General features: G+C 42.4%; 1 protein-coding gene across 1 annotated transcript; it reads left to right on the plus strand.

Annotated features, from left to right (window-relative positions):
• Positions 1-9,755: 9,755 nt before the first annotated feature.
• LOC142194125 (chymotrypsin-like elastase family member 1) lies at positions 9,756-22,612 on the plus strand. The gene is made up of 8 exons (XM_075263143.1): positions 9,756-9,795; positions 15,696-15,793; positions 16,900-17,000; positions 18,424-18,549; positions 19,090-19,226; positions 21,850-21,995; positions 22,137-22,286; positions 22,604-22,612. Exons 1-8 carry the CDS (start codon positions 9,756-9,758, stop codon positions 22,610-22,612), a joined length of 807 nt encoding a protein of 268 aa, XP_075119244.1.
• The last annotated feature ends 1,510 nt before the right edge of the window (positions 22,613-24,122 follow it).

The raw sequence follows: 24,122 nt of genomic DNA on the forward strand, positions 1-24,122 counted from the left end.
AGAAAAACTTGCTAATAAAGAACTTATTTCCAGTCAATGCTTCGCTCTGTTTTTCTATATGTGATAAATGGGACTAAACACAGAACATTATGAAACGTTTATGGAATACAGATCTTTACCATTATGGTATCAAGAAGTTCCCTGACCCCATTTCTTGCCCTCAGACCTTGGTCACATGTAACAAGTTGTACAAGTCCCTAGTATTCAGTGGTGTGTCTCCTCCAGCCCCTAGTGGTCAGAGATGCAGACACCTAATTCATGTAGTATAGCAGTTTGTTGCCCCCAAAACATATTTGTTAAAACCCAGAACTGTCTTCTTAAAAGTAAACCATTGTTCAGTCTACATATGCATAATTCTTATCATAATCACAACATACAATGAGCACAATGCTAGTAGTCTCATGGCAAGTCTCATGGACCTCTCATGACCTCGGGCACATGCGGTTTTAAACATCGCTAGAAAGCTGACAGCACACATTGTAAGGAATCCCCCCCCCCCCCTCGACAGTACTCATCCATAGACTAGTACTGGGGGCATTCCTCACAGCTCAGAGTCATCACTAGGCTCCCCCTTTGACAGTTCAGGGCTATGGACAAATACTGTCAGGAGGATCATTTCTCACAGCCCAGCTAGTCTGTCAGAAATGCCCTTCTGACAGTGGGCAGACATCAGTAGTGGCACCAATATCTCTTGACCCGGGGCACATAACAGGAAAGCCAACAACGCGCTGAATGTATATAAAACCGCATGTGTCCAAGGACATGAAAGGTCATCTTTAAGAGAGAAGGCCTTCAATAGCTAATCTTGAATGACCACTTTAACAACAAATTCTAGAAATAAAGTTTTATCTACTTCGGCCATTGACTCCTCTCATGCCAGCAGGTCTTATCCTGAATAGGTGATATAATTATTGTCAGAACATCAGCAATTGTCACACGAGTTCTCTTTATGGGATATCTCAAATCGTGACCTGTAGCGTTACGATACACTGCTGGGTATTCAGTTATTGAGACCCAGTGGCATAACTAGGAATGGGACCTCGAACAACTGACCCCTAACGCCCCCCCCCCACTTCCCCGGGCGAGGTAGCAGGGGTGGCATTGCTTATGCAGAGGTCAGACACTTTTGTAATAGAGGTTACTGTCATTACACAAACAAAACTTTATGAGCCGTCACCAGTCGTGTCCTTTATCATGTGGATGGAGCTTGGACCTATAAAGTTAGCCTGAAATGGCATCATACTGTGGGGTAATGTGGGAGCGGGGACAGAGGAGGGTTAAATTTTGGGAATTCTAATTATTTTACAGAAGGGTTTACGTTAGAAATTGTGATAAGCCTGTCTGAAAAGATGTGTCTTTAGTTTGCGTTTGAAACTGTAGAAATTGGGAGTTAATCTGATTGTCCGGGGTAGAGCATTCCAGAGAAGTGGTGCAGCTCGGGAGAAGTCTTGTATACGAGCGTGGGAGGTTCTGATAATAGAGGATGTAAGTGTTAGGTCATTGAGTGAGCGGAGAGCATGGGTTGGGCGGTAGACAGAGATGAGGGAGGAAATGTAGGGAGGTGCGGCATTATGGAGAGCCTTGTAGATGAGAGTGATAACTTTATATTTTATTCTATAATGAATAGGCAGCCAATGTAGCGACTGGCACAGACCAGAGGCATCGCTGTAGCGTCTCGCCTGATAGATGAGCCTGGACGCTGCATTCAGAATAGATTGTAGAGGGGAGAGTTTAGTGAGGGGAAGACCGATTAGTAAGGAGTTACAGTAGTCAAGGCGAGAATGAATCAGAGAGACAATAAGTGTCTTTAATGTATCTCTGGTAAGGAAAGGGCGTATTCTGGAGATGTTTTTGAGGTGGAGGTGATATGAACATGTGAGTGATTCAATATGAGGGGTGAAGGAAAGGTCTGAGTCAAACATGACCTCGAGGCAGCGGGCCTGCTGCCTAGGAGTTATAGTAAGGCCTGAGACTGCAATGGATATATCAGGGACAGATCTATTAGATGGTGGAAACATAGTAGTTCAGTCTTATAGAGATTTAGTTTCAGATAGAGCGAGGACATGATATTAGAGACAGCAGAAAGACTGGTGTTCTGTATGAGTGCAGGGGTGATGTCACAGGAAGATGTGTATAATTGGGTGTCATCAGCATAAAGATGGTACCTGAAGCCAAATCTGGTGATGGTTTGTCCAATGGGGGCTGTGTAGAGAGAAAAGAGCAGGGGGCCTAAGTACCTGCTTAGGGCTAGTTCACACGGGGCAAGAGGGGCGGATTATGGCGCTGAATCCACGTCATAATCCGCCCCCTCACAATGGAGGTCTATGGAGACCGCTAGCGCTAGAATCAACATGCCTTTTCTCCAGGCAGATTCCACGGCTGAATCAGCCGCGGTGTCTGTCTCGCAACAGCACCCTCCGAACTAGGCCCATTCATTTGCACCTAATCCGGAACGGAGAGCCGTGATGGGATGCCATGTACTGCACCATCATCCCGTCACGGCAGCTGCGACGGAATATGACATGCGGAATCCCCGTGTGAACTAGGCCTTAGGCTGCTGGGGATTAAGGTCCAAACGTTGGTAATCTCAGACCCATCTCATACTCTGTTAATAAATGACAGGTAGAATAGGAGTCCTCTACTCCTGTCCTGGAGCTCCCGATGCCTGCACATTGCACTATTGAAGCAGAGGTCACATACTGCAGCATCATTGTGCATGTGTGAAGGTTATAATCATGTAATGGATGAAAATATTCTTATCCTTTAAAGCTGAATGCTAGATATAGTTGCTTATGCTTGAAACTGGTATAATGTTATTTGATAAGATGGCGCCTGCATCCAGGATGGGTGCAAGAAAAACAAATGCTTGGCTTGCTGCCAGAAGACAGTTCCTCAAGGTTACCGCGCAGGACCAGGAGTAGCTGGCATATATGGCACTGCTTAAACTTTTTCTGTTTGATTGAGATGTCCCATACCAATAAGGAAGGAATACGAAAACTTACATTGTTGTTATCTCTCTTCTTCTCTTTGCTATTATTTAACCTCACGTTGTTTTAATAAAAGTGCATCAGTATTTCCGTCTTGGTTGAGAGAGAAACTAGTATCAACATAGTGTGTCTGGTGTCATTTCCTGACTGCTAGTACTCAGCCTAATTAATTAGGACAACGACAGTTACCCAGGATTATTGGTCAATTAGTCATAAACATGGCTTTGACCTTATCACATGCATAGCGTTAAATAGCTGTATTAGAGGATTTGTCTGGATTATTTCATCTGTTTCATGGCTGCAATTGTTTTTTGTATGAGTTTGACTGACAGATCTGTGGCCGATTTCTGTATTTTGGCAAGTAGTAATCAAACTCTCTGACCTAATCTCACAATCTCCTGCCCACAAGTAACCTCAGATCCTGCAAGGACCTCCTATTCCGCTCTACTTTCAGCCGCTCTTCACACAACCATCTCCAAGATGTCTCCTGTGCGTCCCCGCGGCGTCTTCCGGCTCTGAATTCACTCTGCCAGGCATCGGGCCTGGGCAGAGGGGACTGCGCATGCCCGCGCTACAAGAAAATGGCAGCTTTGACTGTAAGCGGCCATTTTCTTGTAGTGCGGGCATGCGCAGTCGGCTCTGCCGAGGCCCGATGCCTGGCAGAGTGAATTCAGAGCCGGAAGACGCCGCGGGGATGCTGCACGGAGAAGACTTCTCGGAGAATCCAGCCCAACCCTCACTCGTGGACTTGGTAAGTTCAATTTGATCGAATGTTGCCTACCCCTGAAACGAGCATTTTTCCCCCATAGAGTATAATAGGATTCGATATTCGATTCGAGTAGTCGAATATTGAGGGTACACTCGAAACGAATATCGAATATCGAGTATTTAACTGCTCGCTCATTTCTAGCTATATACAGATGTGGACAAAATTGTTGATACCCCTCATTTAATGAAAAAAAAAACTCACAATGGTCACAGAAATAACTTGAATCTGACAAAAGTAATAATATATAAAAATTCTATGAAAATGAAAAAATGAAAGTCAGACATTGCTTTTCGCTCCAACAGAATTAAAAAAAAAATAAAACTCATGAAACAGGCCTGGACAGAAATGATGGTTAAGTAACTTAATATTTTGTTGCACAACCTTTTGAGGCAATCGCTGCAATCACACGATTCCTATAACGGTCAATGAGACTTCTGCACCTCTCAGCAGGTATTTTGGCCTCCTCCTCATGAGCAAACTGCTCCAGTTGTCTCAGGTGTGAAGGGTGCCTTTTCCAGACGGCATGTTTCATCTCTTTCCAAAGATGCTCAATAGGATTTTGGTCAGGACTCCTAGAAGGCCACTTCAGAATAGTCCAATGTTTTCCTCTTAGCCATTCTTAGGTGTTTTTAGCTGTGTGCTTTGAGTTATTATCCTGTTACAAGACCCATGACCTGCGATGGAAACCAAGCTTTCTGACACGGAGCAGCACATTTCGCTCTAGAATCCCTTGATAGTCTTGAGATTTCATTGTACCCTGCACAGATTCTAGACACCCTGTGCCAGATACAGCAAGGCAGCCCCAGAACATAACAGAGCCTCCTCCTTTTTTCACAGTAGGGACAGTGTTATTTTCAAGATATGCTTGAAGTTCACCTTTAATCTCTTTAGAGGTTTTTCTGGACTTTTTTGTTACCATTCGTATTATCCATCTCTTTGATTTGTCATCAATTTTCCTCCACGTCCAGGGAGGTTGGCTACAGTCCCATGGATTTTAAATTTCTGTATAATATGTGCAACTGTAGTCACAGGAACATCAAGCTGCTTGGAGATGGTCTTATAACCTTTACGTTTAACTTGCTTGTCTATAATTTTCTTTCCAAGCTCCTGAGACAACTCTTTCCTTCGCTTCCTCTGGTCCATGTTGAGTGTGGTCCACACCATGTCACCAAACATCACAGTGAGTATCTGTAGCCCTATATACAGGCCACTGACTGTATACAAGATTGTAGGGACCTGTAATGCTCATTAGTGGATACACCTTGATGTAATACATCGCTTTGGTCACATTATTTTCAGGGGAATCATCATTTCCCTCCAGGCCTGTTTTATGAATTTTATTTTATTAAAAAAATAAATAAATTCTGTTTAAGGGAAAATCAATGTCTGACTTTCATTTGTTCATTTTCATAGAATTTTTATTTACTATTACTTTTGTCAGATTCAAGTTATTTCTGTGACCATTGTGGGGTTTTCATTCATTAAATGAGGGGCACCAACAATTATTATTGTGTAAATAAACAATAATAATAAATAAATAATAATAATAATAATAATAATAATAATACAAATAATGTGCATGGAAGTTTAAATCTACATTCACATGACAATGAAAACTGGCTGTGTGATGTCTGTTTTTAAATGGACATTGAACTTGAGCAATAACTTCACTGTGAATCGTGGCTATTCTCAAAATATAGGCTATTTTCTATTTTTAGCCATTTTCAGAGATCTCTTAATACACTGAATGTAAGGGGATCACCTCACATGCCTGAAGGTCATGAAAAATGTTGTTCAGGGTCATCTTGCTTCCCAGTCCCGTGCTTCAAGCATTAGAGTTTAGTTTAACAAGATGTTTTGTAGCAGCAACTACAAGGTTATAAGGTAATATTACATGGGATATTTAGCTTACATTAATGTTGTGGGTTCAGTTAATGCAAGTAACATTGCATATGTATAATACACTGTAATACACACAATATAAATGGCAAACTAGTGTTACCTATGTTAGCAATGGTTACACAATCTGCATCAGTATTAGTCATTTCAAGGTTTCCAAGAAAAGGTTCACACACAACACACAGGTGATATCTGGTTATGTGCAAGGTGTAAGTACATTCTTCCTTATATTACATCACAAGTTATTCCAAGAAGGTATGACGTGTAGTAAGTAGAGATGAGCAAACACCGTTCGATCGAGTACATATTCAATCAAATATCAGGCTATTCGACATATTTGATTTCGAACAAATACCACACGGTAAACGCAGTAATAATTCGTATGCCCTCCCACCTTCTCTGGTGCTTTTTTTGCACCAATAACTGTGCAGGGAAGGTGGGACGGGAAGCAGGAAAACGTAAAAAAAATAGGATAAAGTCATTGGCTGGCTAAATCACGTGACCTCGGATTTATAAGAATAGTGGCAGCCATATTCGTGTCAGATGCGGTTTGGTGAGATAGGGAGAGACGTATTACAGAGGGTCAGATAGCGATTAGCTTCTGCTAGGCAGGAAAGCTGAAAATCAACAGCTCTTTTCAGAGCTATACTGAAGGAAGAGAGTCTATACACTCAACCTGCCAAAGCTTCACAAAAGCCATTTTTAGGGCTCAAATTGATTGCAAGTGGGGTGAGACTAAAGCTTCGTACTGTCAACTGTACACATCTGACAATGCGTCAGGGTAGCATAAAGGGATGGGGACGAGGACGGGGACATGGAAATCCAGCTGCAGATCCAAGCCGCAGTAGCTCGACTGCGGATCCAATTAGCTACTGGAGAGTGGCAGCCAGCAGTGCCACAACGTCAAGCAGGGTGCAGGGTACCCCGCTGACGAGGCCTGAGCACCAGGAACTTATGTTAGAGTGGATAACAGATATTGTGGACCTGCACCTAGCATGTCCTGTCAACAGTACTGACAAGACACAGTTCCAAGGGCTTAAAAAATAATGTTTTAGGGCTCACCACAAGGGCCTGACAAATAATGTTTTAGGGCTCATCCCACACCAAGGGCCTGACAAATAATGTTTTAGGGCTCACCCCAAGGGCCTGAAAATTAATGTTTTAGGGCTCACCGCAAGGGCCTGAAAAAAATTTTTTTTAGGAAAAAACTAAAACAATGCTGGTGCAAGGTTCAACTCACCCCAAGGGCCAAAAACATTGCTGGTGCAAGGCTCTATTCACTCATTCACTGGGCAATTTATGAAGACTGACATACCCAACTTGAAAATCCAGTGTACAGTGAGCTATATGCTGCAACTTTGTACGCACTGTTATAGAAGACTGCAAAGTACTAAATAATGCCAAATTATACCTGGCAGAGCGCACCATCACTATTCTTTTTAGAAGCATATAAATAAATAGTAGTAAATTGGTCTTGCTGTGAAGAGAAAAATAGCTATAGGAATGTAGCAGAATTATTTAGGGATTGTGAGAAGGTGACAGGTAGAGTGTTGGAGTCCAGATATATCAGCCCCAGGTTTCTGACATATGTGTGGTCCAGGGTGGAGCTGGAGTAGGCCTCAGCACAGGTGTAGATCCTGGGCTCAATACTGGGCCAGAAAAGGCTGCAGATCATGAATTCCAGTGCAGTTCCATGAGGTGAAAGGAGGAGTACGGTTCTGTCCTGTAACCCCGAGTCCAGTGAGACAATATTGTGCTTGTTTTGTTGGAAGTAAGCCATACATATAGTTAGATTATCAATTCTGTTTAGTTATTTGCTCAGACAAGCAGGTTTTTTTATTTAATTTTTGCCTGAAGTTAAGGCTGTATTTTGTTTTGCTCATTTTGTGCCTGAAGTCAAGGTTTATTTCTTTTCCTGTTTTTTTTTCTAAATAAACCAGTTTGCTGCACATTTTGTGCCCCTGTCTTGACTGTTTGGGTCTACAGAGCTACATTTCCCACGGGGTCTATTGGGAGACTAAATAAATTTGGTTTGGAGTTCTAAAATTAATTTTTGGATTGAGTGGCCTGATTAAATTTTTTTTTTTTTAATATTTTGTTTTTAACTGAGACAGACATACTTTTTATTTTTTGCACACTTTTACTATTATATTGTCACTTATTTGATTCACTTTATTGCCATCGTCTTATTAAATTTTATTGGCATCTTCAATTCACGTTTTCACATTTGTTTTATTCGAGTGCATATTTCACTTGATTTTTTCACACACACACATATATATATATATATATATATATATATATATATATAAAAATTTATTTTTTTATTTTTTCTTGCACCTTTATCATATTGACCTTGAAAAAACCTTGCTGGGTTACCTTTTTTTGGTTTGTTTTATCTTATATGTAGTATTGCAACAATAGTTCATATCTTTTTGAAAACCTTTTGTGTATATCAACATCATCCATAGTTCACTTTTTTTCTCTGGTGGCTATACACAGGCGTATATAAGATATTGCTCTTGGTTTATATGTGCGGTGGCTGTGGTTTTCCCTTCTATACACGCTGTATGTGTGTCTCCTTTGGACACTCGTACTGTTTTGATTAGCTCAAGCATTGTCATGTGATGCTCTCGCACCATTGTGATGCGGGAGCCGCACCTGAATGAATTAATGGCGCCATTAATTACTATTGTGTACCCTATAAAAGCTTCCCCTCCTGCCTCCATTCTGTAGCCCCCTGAAGAAGCAGGGGCGAAACGGTCCGTCGGGGCTCAGAGTGGAGGTCGCAGCTGGTGAGCAGTGGGTTATGTATATGCTTTACATTTTTTGTCCTATGTAGGTTGGCTTATGTAATACTGGCATGTGTGTGTAACTTTACATTGTTTCTGTTACCTTATATACTCTTATATAGTGGTGATGTGGGTATGATCTTTGCAATGCTACAGATACTTTTCAATTAAGTGCCCTGATCTTGTGATATTTTGGGCAATAGGAGCCTATTTACATTTATATATACAAAATACAGGGCTTTTTACAGTTTCACACGTCTGTGTCCGCCCAATTCTCAAATCACCGCAGACGAAGTCGTGGTTAAAGCTAGTACAAAATACAGGGCCTTTCTATACATACATTAATTGTGGCTGCTCTCATCCCCTACACCACTAGCAGATTATACACCTGCTGGAGCTGCTCAGTCCAGTGCGACCTCCACTCTTGTTGTTTGACATCTGGTGTTTTTAAATGTTTTTATGTGTTTGTGTTTTCCTGATACCAATATTTTTTACAATTAAAATTTTTTTTGTAACAATAAATTTAGATTCAAAATCAAAAGAATTTTTTGTGTTATTTATACATTGATACTTAGTTGGCGCTTTGAGTTTTTGCGGGTATCTTTGTTTTTTATCTAGTATTGAGATTGCTTTGGGTTTATTTATTTTCCTGTTTCTTCTAAATAAACCAGTTTGCTGCACATTTTGTGTCCCTGTCTTGACTGTTTGGGTCTACAGAGCTACATTTCCCACAGGGTCTATTAGGAGACGAAATAAATTTGGTTTGGAGGTTTAAATTAATTTTTGGATTGAGTGTCCTGATTAAATTCTAAGGTCTGTGATTGGCGTGTGAATTAAATTTAGGGTTTAAGGTCTGGTAATTTAGGGGTCTGGGTTAGAGTGTAAATTAATATAGGATAGTGTAGCCTAGAAAAATGTTGGTGTTATCTGTGGTCTGAATTAAACATGTCTGATAATTTGGAGCTAGTGTAGTTTCTCTATTGGAGGTTTAGATGGGGAACCTAAAATGACCCTCTTGAATGAATAAATGTTGCTCACCGGAAGGAACTAAGATAAGAGTGACTGACTATACATATTAGTCAATCGGAAAATGGCTAAGTTAAACCTTTGGAAAAAAAATTCTATTTCTAAAATTAAACTTATTCATTTAAGTTACTTGACCTTGAGCAAAATTGAACTTGTATTTAACCCGCCTATACCCGCAACACCTGGAAATACTCCCACTGTAAGTTAGTCCTGCTGGAATGGTATATAAGGAGATGCCAACGACAGATCTGCACAGTGGATTTCTCAAGGAATCTTCACACAATGTTCAGGTTTCTCATACTTGCTGCTCTTGTAATTTGCGGTAAGTTCTCCCATTCTTCGATGATGCTTGTTCTCACAAGAAATTTATTGCTAACTTGTAAGAGAAAGTAATACTGATGATACAATGTAGTTTTAACAACTTTTCTGATACTTACATGTATTTACCTGGTTCAGCACTTCATAGATACCATGCTGATAACTTAACAATATAATATGATTTCCAATATTTTAGCCAGTGATTGAAACGTATGGAAGTTTTTCCTCTTATTCACATGACCTCTGACTCTTGAAATGGTGGTGAACCATGTTGGATGATTTTGGCCATTCATTGTCTAAAACCAATGATGTGTATGGCATAATCTGCTGATCATAACCAATCATTCCTAACTGTACATGTACTGTGTAAAACAGAAACCCCCCGATCAACCAGCTCAGTCTGGCATGTTGATGGATGATTTGTACTAACTATCTTATATAGAACATCTCTGTGATCCAGTTTCATAACATAATTTAATGTCTTACGTAGGAGAGTTAACCCAGCGTTCTGCAGCAGGATAAATTGCTGCAGCGCAATATCTTATCAATGAAGACAACAAATGCTAATGAAGATTCATTGCAGGAACCTTTTTATTATTATTTAGGATAAGGACCCATGTTGGAAATACAGCGTTTTTTTTGTTGCAGATTTCCTGCATTTTTTTTTTTTTTTTTTTTTTTTTTTTGAGCCAAAGCCAGGAATGGATAAATATTTCCCATTCCTTTCATAGCAATTCTTGGCTTTGGCTCAAAAAACCTCAGCAAAATCTGCAACAAAAAACTGTAACATCTCTGCCTGTTTGGGCCTCTGCGCCACTCTCTGCTCGTGTGCTGCGGTGCAGGAGGCGTGAGGCATAACAATAAGATGTTATCTGTGTCTTTGTCCTCTGGGGACAGGTCTGTTTCTGGCAAGGCCCTAGTTGACTCTGGGTCTGCAGCAAATTTTATTAAATATTCAGTTGTTGACTCTTTGGGCATTGAGCTTTCGCCACTGGACTCGCCTATGTCTGTTACTGGAGCGGATTCTACTCCACTGGCCAGGGGTAAAGTCAGTTTTAAAACCCCCCCTGATCTCTTTGCAAGTGGGTTCTACTCATTCAGAGGTCATAAGTAGAGATGAGCGAACACTAAAATGTTCGAGGTTCGAAATTCGATTCGAACAGCCGCTCACTGTTCGAGTGTTCGAATGGGTTTCGAACCCCATTATAGTCTATGGGGAACATAAACTCGTTAAGGGGGAAACCCAAATTCGTGTCTGGAGGGTCACCAAGTCCACTATGACACCCCAGGAAATGATACCAACACCCTGGAATGACACTGGGACAGCAGGGGAAGCATGTCTGGGGGCATAAAAGTCACTTTATTTCATGGAAATCCCTGTCAGTTTGCGATTTTCGCAAGCTAACTTTTCCCCATAGAAATGCATTGGCCAGTGCTGATTGGCCAGAGTACGGAACTCGACCAATCAGCGCTGGCTCTGCTGGAGGAGGCGGAGTCTAAGATAGCTCCACACCAGTCTCCATTCAGGTCCGACCTTAGACTCCGCCTCCTCCGGCAGAGCCAGCGCTGATTGGCCGAAGGCTGGCCAATGCATTCCTATGCGAATGCAGACTTAGCAGTGCTGAGTCAGTTTTGCTCAACTACACATCTGATGCACACTCGGCACTGCTACATCAGATGTAGCAATCTGATGTAGCAGAGCCGAGGGTGCACTAGAACCCCTGTGCAAACTCAGTTCACGCTAATAGAATGCATTGGCCAGCGCTGATTGGCCAATGCATTCTATTAGCCCGATGAAGTAGAGCTGAATGTGTGTGCTAAGCACACACATTCAGCACTGCTTCATCAAGCCAATACAATGCATTAGCCAGTGCTGATTGGCCAGAGTACGGAATTCGGCCAATCAGCGCTGGCCAATGCATTCTATTAGCCCGATGAAGTAGAGCTGAATGTGTGTGCTAAGCACACACATTCAGCACTGCTTCATCAAGCCAATACAATGCATTAGCCAGTGCTGATTGGCCAGAGTACGGAATTCGGCCAATCAGCGCTGGCCAATGCATTCTATTAGCCCGATGAAGTAGAGCTGAATGTGTGTGCTAAGCACACACATTCAGCTCTACTTCATCGGGCTAATAGAATGCATTGGCCAGCGCTGATTGGCCAGAGTACGGAACTCGACCAATCAGCGCTGGCTCTGCTGGAGGAGGCGGAGTCTAAGGTCGGACCTGAATGGAGACTGGTGTGGAGCGATCTTAGACTCCGCCTCCTCCAGCAGAGCCAGCGCTGATTGGCCGAATTCCGTACTCTGGCCAATCAGCACTGGCTAATGCATTGTATTGGCGTGATGAAGCAGTGCTGAATGTGTGTGCTTAGCACACACATTCAGCTCTACTTCATCGGGCTAATAGAATGCATTGGCCAGCGCTGGTTGGCCGAATTCCGTACTCTGGCCAATCAGTGCTGGCCAATGCATTCTATTAGCTTGATGAAGCAGAGTGTGCACAAGGGTTCAAGCGCACCCTCGGCTCTGATGTAGGAGAGCCGAGGGTGCACTTGAACCCTTGTGCACCCTCAGCTCTGCTACATCAGAGCCGAGGGTGCGCTTGAACCCTTGTGCACACTCTGCTTCATCAAGCTAATAGAATGCATTGGCCAGCGCTGATTGGCCAATGTATTCTATTAGCCTGATGAAGTAGAGCTGAATGTGTGTGCTAAGCACACACATTCAGCTCTACTTCATCGGGCTAATAGAATGCATTGGCCAGCGCTGATTGGCCAGAGTACGGAACTCGACCAATCAGCGCTGGCTCTGCTGGAGGAGGCGGAGTCTAAGATCGCTCCACACCAGTCTCCATTCAGGTCCGACCTTAGACTCCGCCTCCTCCAGCAGAGCCAGCGCTGATTGGCCGAATTCCGTACTCTGGCCAATCAGCACTGGCTAATGCATTGTATTGGCTTGATGAAGCAGTGCTGAATGTGTGTGCTTAGCACACACATTCAGCTCTACTTCATCGGGCTAATAGAATGCATTGGCCAATCAGCGCTGGCCAATGCATTCTATTAGCGTGAACTGAGTTTGCACAGGGGTTCTAGTGCACCCTCGGCTCTGCTACATCAGATTGCTACATCTGATGTAGCAGTGCCGAGTGTGCATCAGATGTGTAGTTGAGCAAAACTGACTCAGCACTGCTAAGTATGCATTCGCATAGGAATGCATTGGCCAGCCTTCGGCCAATCAGCGCTGGCTCTGCCGGAGGAGGCGGAGTCTAAGGTCGGACCTGAATGGAGACTGGTGTGGAGCGACCTTAGACTCCGCCTCCTCCAGCAGAGCCAGCGCTGATTGGCCGAATTCCGTACTCTGGCCAATCAGCACTGGCTAATGCATTGTATTGGCTTGATGAAGCAGTGCTGAATGTGTGTGCTTAGCACACACATTCAGCTCTACTTCATCGGGCTAATAGAATGCATTGGCCAATCAGCGCTGGCCAATGCATTCTATTAGCGTGAACTGAGTTTGCACAGGGGTTCTAGTGCACCCTCGGCTCTGCTACATCAGATTGCTACATCTGATGTAGCAGTGCCGAGTGTGCATCAGATGTGTAGTTGAGCAAAACTGACTCAGCACTGCTAAGTCTCTGCATTCGCATAGGAATGCATTGGCCAGCCTTCGGCCAATCAGCGCTGGCTCTGCCGGAGGAGGCGGAGTCTAAGGTCGGACCTGAATGGAGACTGGTGTGGAGCGATCTTAGACTCCGCCTCCTCCAGCAGAGCCAGCGCTGATTGGTCGAGTTCCGTACTCTGGCCAATCAGCGCTGGCCAATGCATTCTATTAGCCCGATGAAGTAGAGCTGAATGTGTGTGCTTAGCACACACATTCAGCTCTACTTCATCAGGCTAATAGAATACATTGGCCAATCAGCGCTGGCCAATGCATTCTATTAGCTTGATGAAGCAGAGTGTGCACAAGGGTTCAAGCGCACCCTCGGCTCTGATGTAGCAGAGCTGAGGGTGCACAAGGGTTCAAGTGCACCCTCGGCTCTCCTACATCAGAGCCGAGGGTGCGCTTGAACCCTTGTGCAGCCTCGGCTCTGCTACATCAGAGCCGAGGGTGCGCTTGAACCCTTGTGCACACTCTGCTTCATCAAGCTAATAGAATGCATTGGCCAGCACTGATTGGCCAGAGTACGGAATTCGGCCAATCAGCGCTGGCCAATGCATCCCTATGGGAAAAAGTTTATCTCACAAAAATCACAATTACACACCCGATAGAGCCCCAAAAAGTTATTTTTAATAACATTCCCCCCTAAATAAAGGTTATCCCTAGCTATCCCTGCCTGTACAGCTATCCCTGTCTCATAGTCACAAAGTTCACATTCTCATATGACCCGGATTTGAAATCCACTATTCGTCTAAAATGGAGGTCACCTGATTTCGGCAGCCAATGACTTTTTCCAATTTTTTTCAATGCCCCCAGTGTCGTAGTTCCTGTCCCACCTCCCCTGCGCTGTTATTGGTGCAAAAAAGGCGCCAGGGAAGGTGGGAGGGGAATCGAATTTTGGCGCACTTTACCACGTGGTGTTCGATTCGATTCGAACATGGCGAACACCCTGATATCCGATCGAACATGTGTTCGATAGAACACTGTTCGCTCATCTCTAGTCATAAGCCTTTTTGTTATGGAGAATCTCTCTGCTGATGTTATTTTGGGGTTCCCCTGGCTGAAGCTCCATAACCCTATTTTGGATTGGGGTAAAAAGGAGTTGGTAAAGTGGGGAGATCAGTGCTCATCTCACTGTATTGCTTTACATTCTGTTGATTGTCAGTGAGGAGAAGGTCTCAGCTACTAAAAGTTGGGAACGCCCCTCCGGTATTAAAACCTGGTGGTATCAAAAACGCCAGGTGAATAAAAAATGTTTGCCTGGTTCTCAAGCGTCTGGTTCAAGCAGAACCAAAATACAAGGCAGGGAAAACTCAGAATCCCTCTAGAACTGGTTTGTCTGGTGAGGGTCCGGTGGCCCCTCATAAAAGGGGGGGTACTGTAACATCTTTGCCTGTTCGGGCCCCTGCGCCACCCTCTGCTCGTGTGCTGCGGCGCAGGAGGCGTGTGCAGTTTGATGATCTGCTTAAAGTTTTTGGTCGCACTGTGTGAACTCGGCTCTAGTTCTGTGATTGCATTTGCACCACACCAGTCTTCTGCCTATGTTGCCTCTGTCCATTAAGTGTTAATCTGGCCTTGCCCTGTCATTGACAGCTGCCTTTCTGTGAACTCCATGGGCGGGTTCTTCCTCCCTATTTAGCCTTGGTTCCCATTCACACCAGTGCTTATCGCCGTGCGCATACCTGCTCTTACTGTCTCTGTTTTGCTTATACTATTATACTTGACCTTTGGCTTTCCTCATTGACTATTCTCTTGACTCCGATTTGGCACTGCATCGCTCTCCTGTTACCGAACCCTGGCTAGCTGACCTCCCTTTGTTGTTGTTCGTCTTGTCTGCGTTTTGTGTTTCACATATTCAGGGAGGGACTGTCCTCGTGGTTGTCGCCTATTACCTAGGATAGGGCCTGGCAATAGGAATGGAAAGCGGGGGGGCTTCAGCTTAGGGCTCACTGTCTCTTGTGCCCCTCCCAGGGTTTAACAGTTCTCGAATTGCTGTCTTAGCAATTCCCTTACAAAAACGCTGCGTTTCCACAATGTGGGTCCTCAGCCTTTTGTTGCCTTATGTGATATCACACTGCCGCAATGTATCCCACTGCAGAAAGTCAGGTTAAGCATGCTATATCTGTACTTACTGGTCATCCTCTCAGACCTACAACATCTTTTGTTACACAGACTATAAGAAAATCTGAAAAATGTTTTCCAAATTTCTGCATTTTTTAATATCTGCGTTATTCTACCCATAGGACAATGTCATAATGATGACATCCGCTATCTTGAAGATAATGAAAATGGACGTGTGGTAGGAGGAACTAACGCAGCAAAGGGAGCCTGGCCCTGGCAGGTCAGTGGTTACTTCTACGCAGTGAAAGACGTATTCTATATATAAGGGACTAGACTTAGTCCTGTGACTATAGATAGAATCAGTGTGAGATACTAATATTGTAATATATAGAGGTACAATGGTGTCCGTTGATAATCCTTGTACTACAATTGCTCCTACCTTATTATTCTCATTCAGCAATGGAAAGAAATTCTTCACGCATTGACTTCCTAGTGAGCAAGAAAGCCAACTAATAAGCGGTGTAAAGTTAGTAATATAGTAATATGCAGGTTTATCAAGTAGGTTTATCAAGTCTTCCTAATTACATCATGGAAGGCAGATTTGCATATTCTTCCCATAGTTCCTTGCAAAGTGGAGTGCTAAAGGCTTAACAAGTCTCCACACACCTATATGGTGGTCTCTCCCTAAGGAGTGACAATATCCCCCGAACCCTGTCTAAGCCTCTCACCTATACCAGGTTATAGTCCTCTCTACATCGGGCTGATGAGATCCAACCAGATCGAAACAGCTGTCCTCGATTGAGAGACTATACCTGGTATTAATCCCAGCGTCATTGCTAAACAAAGGCCTCTTGGAAGGTCGGGCATGAGGCTAAAGGGAGCAGCCATTATTGGGTTGTTTCACTGGAATCCTGTCTTAAGACGGGCTTGCACATTCCAGTGAGCGCCCTCTATTGGTTTGCAACAATGAGGCAGCAACTGTCTTCCTAATTACATCATGGAAGGCAGATTTGCATATTCTTCCCATGGTTTATCAAGTAGTATCAGACTCTTTGATAAATGTGGCACAGCTTAAGATTGTCTAGCCTAAAATGTAGACGCTATTAGTAAATGTGTCCCTTATGTTATACCTGGTGCAGGGCAAGACACAGGCATTTCCTCTGTAGTGCTGTTTGCTCCGGCTCTATGCCCTGTACTAGGTATAATACACTGGCCCAGATCTACTAAGAGTGTAAACGTAGACATGCCGTGTGAAACTACACCAGATTTATCACAGTGACTGAGGTGAAAATAAAAGCACCAAACGTTCACAAAACCCTGGAAAAGCTAATTTAGTCATTATGTGATAAAGTAATTTCTATTATTTTTGTCATTGGCGTCCTCCAGGTATCTCTTCAGTATCTGTCAGGCAGCAGCTGGTATCACACCTGTGGAGCTTCCCTCATCCGTGCTAACCGTGTCCTGACCGCTGCTCATTGTGTGGACAGGTAGTTTTTACTTCTGTATTATGTTCTGTATTATATTATATTCTAATACCTTATATATTGAAGTAATGTCAGTAATGTCACCAAAAGTATTGGAAATACAATATTTATACTACAAAACCTTACAAAACGCTAAGGATTTATTCATGGCCGTGTGATGTCCGTTTTTTAAATTCTTTATCAGTGAATTGGGGATATTCACATGACCATTATTTTGACAATCTGTTCTCATGGACTGTCCAAATATAGGTGTTGCCCCATTTTTGGCCGTTTTCATAGATCCTTTCATACACTCAAATGTATTAGGTATCCGTGAAACTGGGTGCCCCTTGGATGCTAGACGGCTATGAAAAATGGAAATTTTATTTCATGACCCTTTTGCACTTCGGTCCTCTAAACGTAGCCTAAAGCCACATGTACTAAAATTACAGATATGTATACTGTAGATCCATTCATTTCTATGGACACATACACACATAGTTTTTGCGTCCATGTGTCCGTGCTGAATACAAGGAATGTAAATTATGAAGCATGTCCTATTTTTGCCTGCATTTGCAGCAGAGACAATTGTTGAGGATTATACAATTCTGCTTACAAATCCATCATTGCGGATGACATGTGGACATGTTTTTTTGCGGATTGCAGATCAGTATATGCAGGTAGTTAAAACTACTATAGTCTGTAGATAGAGGACATATAACATGACTTTGTTGCAACATTTTGCTCCAATTTTCATAAAATTGCAGTAAAATTGCAACAGTCACTATACTGTATGTAGGCTTACTCACTAACAAGTACAATAACGTGTAACTTTGCAAATAGTCATATATGGTACTAGAAAACTGGACACAATTACAATTCAGCTCTTATAAGGGTATTCCCATCCTGGCCCGGGATGGCTGACATAAGAATACCCATCTATGTACAGAAGTCAGAATCAGGCGAGGTTGTGGAAACAGCAAGGTGACTGTTATGTGGTTTCCAAAACTCCTATAGCAGTGAAATTTGTAATTCCCATTTCGTCTACTGGAGTCACAGAATCAGTGTTGCACACCTAACTTGGTTATTTCTGGAATCCCATAATCCTCTACAGCGGTATAAGGATAGGTTATGTTCATCTCAGCCGTGAAGGGCTAGGATAATACAGCATTCATTTTTGTGACTGGAGAATTAAATTGCTAAAAACAAGGTACAGAATCAAAAAAAGGAAGAAAACTTCTTTTACTGTAACCCTGCGTAGCACACACTGGACAAGAAGTGTACCATGATGTTGTTTTATATATAATCCATGAATCTGCTGCATACAATATGTTAGTGCCTAAATGACTTTTGATGTCGTGTCCCATGGCTTCATGTTGCTTTGAAAAATGACAGAACATTTAATACAGCCACTATATAAAACGTTCCATCTTGTCTTCTCTTACAGAACTGTTTCCTTCCGTGTGGCCCTTGGAGAACATAGTCTGAGCGCTAATGATGGCACTGAACAGTACATTTCCGTCTCCTCCATCAGAAAACATGCCAGCTGGAACACCAACAATGTTGCTGCTGGGTAAGACATCTTGTAGGATTTGGATCTCTATGGCCATCTGTCCCTGGTAATGGGAACTTTGCAGCCTGTTTTCTATTAAATGGAAGTTTGATAGGTTAATAAAGTATAATGCAAAAAATGTTCCCCCATCTCTGACACAATAGAAAAAAAAATGGAAGTTACATTTTAAGTTCTACCTATAGTAGTTTCTATTAATTACTATGATTAAAATTATTATTAATAATATTATACATTATTATATTATTGATATTATATATTAATATTATAAATTATATTATTATTATTAATAAATAATAATCATCAGCATCATCATCATAATAATATTACTAGTACTGCTGCTGTAAGTAATATAGTTATCTATTATTTATATAATGGTTACCACTAGCCGTATGTGCAGTAATATAGCAATAATCCACCAGCACATGGGAAGACATTTACCTCTAGTACTGTAAATATATGCAGGATGTCTTAATTATATTTTGTAACTCAAGAAAATCATGAATGCATGCAGTAATACATTTGTATGACTTCCCCATACAGATATGATATTGCTATCCTGTGGCTGGCCTCCAGCGCTACCTTGAACACTGCCGTAAAACTGGCTACTCTTCCAGCAAGTGGAGCTACCCTGGCCGACAAGTACAACTGTGTTGTTACAGGATGGGGAAGACTCAGCAGTAAGTTGTTTACACACAATATTTTCTATACAAGGGTCTTGAGTGTATTGTGAGAAATTATTCTTTGCTATGTCTTACTGAATACACGATGAGAGGCCATTGTCCTTGTCGTATACACTCAATGTCAGATTGGGATGTCTAGGGCCCATCAGTGGAATTGTTTCTAGGGGCCAAATCCAGGACCCCTGCAGATCAGCTGTACCAACAAAGTGTGGCTACAGGTAATAACAATGCCATGCTGCTCATCCTCCATACAGTGTGCACCATTGTGCTACCTAAACCCACCTCTACACTTTGTATGATGAAGAACAAACTCAAAGCAACAACCACACCCACATTTCAATAAAACTTTAGAAGTTTATTTTGTATCCAAAGTTAAAAATATAAGGACACATAAGTACAAAATCCTACACATAAATAACAGGGAAACCGTGAGGTTAAAGTGCCAGCAACACCAAAACCATAAAGGTAAAGTGAGGTAGTTTGCACTTTATAGGCTTAATCTTATATCCTTCCCTTACTCTCCTGGTAACCTATGACCTTATGTATTTTTATATCCTATTGTGGGCAATGTTTACATTGAAAAGTACTATAATACTGCACCTTTACCTTTATGGTTTTGGTGTTGCTGGCACTTTAACCTCACGGTTTCCCTGATATTTATGTGTATGATTTTGTCTTTGTGTCCTTGTATTTTTAACTTTGGATACAAAATAAACTTCTAAAGTTTTAGTTGAAATGCGGGTGTGGTTGTTGCTTTGAGTTTGTTCTATATATATACCATACCTTATCATGTTACTGGCCTCTGTATGTTTTGGACTATGTATGACAAGCAAACAGCCTGGCTCCTGGAATTGTTAACATTAACATGGCCCATACAACTATAGTACCCACAGCTGTGATTTTCAAGAATATCGTGAGCAGCGCCCACCATGATGCTTTTGTGAGCACCCTCACCCCTTCACTATTTACATCACACATATCTGTTTTATAATGACTGTGCAATATAATTAAATTCTTTGACGATATCACGTCTGATATAAAATAGGGTGTGATGTAAATAATTACACTGTGCGGGACCAATTAATATGCTTCACTGTAGCCCCCACACAGTGTAAAATGCTCCACAGTGGCCTATACACAGTATAATATGCTCCACAGTGGCCCCCACACAGTATAATATGTTCCACAGTGGCCCCCACACAGTGTAATATGCTCCACAGTGGCCTATACACAGTATAATATGCTCAACAGTGGCCCCCACACAGTGTAATATGCTTCACTGTAGCCCCCACACAGTGTAAAATGCTCCACAGTGGCCTATACACAGTATAATATGCTCCACAGTGGCCCCCACACAGTATAATATGTTCCACAGTGGCCCCCACACAGTGTAATATGCTCCACAGTGGCCCCCACACAGTATAATATGCTCAACAGTGGCCCCCACACAGTGTAATATGCTTCACTGTAGCCCCCACACAGTGTAAAATGCTCCACAGTGGCCTATACACAGTATAATATGCTCCACAGTGGCCCCCACACAGTATAATATGTTCCACAGTGGCCCACACACAGTATAATATGCTCCACAGTGCCCTATACACAGTATAATATGCTCCACAGTGGCCCCCACACAGTGTAATATGCTCCACAGTGGCCCCCACTCAGTATAATTTACTCCACAGTGGCCACCGCACAGAACAATATACTCCACAGAGGCCCCCACGCAATGTAATGTGCAACACAGTGGCCCCGACACAGTATAATGTACTTGACAGTGTCCTCAATACAGTATAATGTGCTTTACTGTAGCCCCTCACAGTATAAAGTGTTTCACAGTGACCCCCACATGGTATAATATGCTTCACAGTGGCCCCCACATAGTATAATGTGCTTAACAGTGGCCCCCACACTATATAATATTTTTCCCACAGTGGCCCCAAACAAATGCTTTCAAGAGTTCTCCTTCAGGTGAAACCCATGAAATTTGATAAATATTCATGAGGTCTTGTACTCAGATTAGTTTTGGTGCTATTATTATACAATGAGATCACCTCAGAGCCCTGAGTATAACAATTGGAGGCCCAGGGCAGTGGATGGAAATTAACAAACAGTTATACTCGCATTACCTTACCTGTCTTGGGCATCCTCGCTCCATCTTTTACATGCAACTGAGCTCAGTCCCCTCTGAAATCACTGCTGGGGCCTGTGATTAGGTCTTATCGATCACGTGGTCATTACGCAGGCTCGCCGCACATGACAGCTGGGGCCCAATCACAGGCCTCAGCAGTGACCTCATTCACAGTAAGTAAGAACTCCGAAGAAACTGCTGGGAGACGTCAGAGTCCCAGGAGAGGTGAGTATAAGTATTTGTTATATTTAATCATTTCCCCTGGGCCTCTGATTATTACACATTGATGTCTAAGGTGAAAATTGTATAACTGTTCTTTATAAAAGCAATGACATTTATTTGCTGAAACTATGGTCTGTCTTAGGAAATACAGTTTAAATACCCTTCGAGGGAATCCCAGGGTCCCCTGTTAACTTCATCTGTTAGAAAGAACAGAGAGTGACATTTTATTGCAATGATTATAATAAAAGATAATTCTTTCTTTTACAGCCGGTGGATCTCTTGCCACTATTCTCCAACAAGCCACTCTGCCCGTTGTCACCCATTCAACCTGCTCTCTGAGCTCCTGGTGGGGCAGCACTGTCAAGACCACCATGATCTGCGCTGGTGGAGATGGAGTCAAGTCTTCCTGCAATGTAAGCATCACCCATCATTCACAAACGTTTTCTGCCATCTATCACCTGGGGTATATGTTGTCTGATGGCCCTATAATCTGCACTATTTAGTTATACATTGTTCTGAAGATGGGGTTATATTTGATCTATTGTGTATCTTAGGGTGATTCTGGTGGACCCCTCAACTGTTCTGTCAATGGTGTCTATCAAGTCCATGGTATTGTCAGCTTTGGATCTTCTCTTGGATGCAACTACTTCCAGAAACCATCCGTGTTTACCAAGGTCTCCTCTTACACCTCCTGGATCAACAGCGTAAGTGTTTTATGTGAAATGGGTGTTCTAGATTTTCCACCCAAATACACATCTAGATATGATATCCCGCCTGTATGTGGCCATCACTTATACAGATAAATACCTGTAATACGTGCCCAATCATGGTGGTGGCATCCAGGCTGGGTTTCTTCCACATGTGGTTGCCAGATATACCCTTAAACTATAGAATTATTTAGCTTAGAGTGTTTATTAATCTGATCTTACATTTAGAACATACAGACTATAACATAATCCCATCCCTTCCCCAGACATCTAATACATACAAAAACTTACAATCTTTATATTTTCTTTTGCAGAACATCTAAATGGATCCGTCCTATCTCCATGGAAGGAACCTGACAAAAGCTACAACATACAATCCACCTGTGTTGTGTAAAGAAAAACTTGCTAATAAAGAACTTACTTCCAGTCAATGCTTCGCTCTGTTTTTCCATATGTGATAAATGGGACTAAACACAGAACATTATGAAACGTTTATGGAATACAGATCTTTACTATTATGGTATCAAGAAGTTCCCTGACCCCAGTGTCTGGTATCCAAAGATTTCTTGCCCTCAGACCTGGTCACATGTAACATGTTGTACAAGTCCCTAGTATTCAGTGTTGTGTCTCCTCCAGCCCCTAGTGGTCAGCGATGCAGACACCTAATTTATGTATAGCAGTTTGTTGCCCCCAAACCATATTTGTTAAAACTCAGGACTGTCTCCAGGAGGTAAACCATTGCTCAGTCTACATATGCATAATTCTTACCATAATCACAACATACAATGAGCACAATGCTAGTAGTCACATGGCAAGACGTAACAAACCATATGTGTTACCCTTTTTCTCACATTTTATTATCTATGTACATATGATTATAGATAGAAGAGTATCACAAACAATATATACTGTAACCAATACTTTATACTTGGCCTCCCTATAAACACTGGTCCATAATGAACTCCTGTAAACTGGATAGATTGAATAGGAGAAGGTCAGTATATATCTCTATCATAGTTATCTTGATGATATAAATATATTTGGAAATTAGGACAGTTGAAGGGGTTGTACAATATCAGATATTTATGGCATAATCTTAAGATAAGTTATCCGTATTGGATGAGTTGGGGTCCGACACCCAGTGTGCGAAGTTGGAAGCAGACGGGTTCAGACAGCTCAGCACCCAATCACTGAATGGACGCTATGCTGTAAAAGTCTCCTATTTCCGATCTCATAAAGGAATATGTGAAAATACTCAATACACATTATGTGCGTCCCATATGTGCATTGAGGTCAATGCACAATATGGTGCTCCCAAATAGGGACACAACCCCAAGTGGGGAGAAACATAGATCACCATTTATATATCCTAGGCTAGGTATACCAAAACACAGTATGAAGTGAATCACAAACACATGACTAGATTTAAAAATCTGAAGAAAAAAGTTTGATGGAGAATCTGATGTAAAGCCAGTTTCAGCTGCCTGCTGATACCTTCCCAATGCGCATTTCGGTAAACACCTTCTTCTGAGGAAGGTGGCAGCAAGATCCCCCCCCCCCCCCCCTTTGCTTTAGTAGCCAACTTCACAGAGTGGGGAATATCGTGCCTTTTCCCAAGAGCCTTCCGAAGGGGCGGCAACTTAGAGCGAGAAACAACAACCTTGCTTAGACTGGAGGGTTTCAAAGAAATATAAGAGTTTCAGAAGACTCATTTTAAGTGGCATAATACCGCCTATGAGGGCTATATGTAGAGGACGCCATGTCATTTTTGAAAGTGAACACTGTAAAAAATGCAAAAAATGATTCAATTGTGTGTTATTTCACATGGACCCC

Source organism: Leptodactylus fuscus, chromosome 2 (genome assembly GCF_031893055.1).
Source record: "Leptodactylus fuscus isolate aLepFus1 chromosome 2, aLepFus1.hap2, whole genome shotgun sequence".
NCBI classification, from domain to species: Eukaryota; Metazoa; Chordata; class Amphibia; order Anura; family Leptodactylidae; genus Leptodactylus; species Leptodactylus fuscus.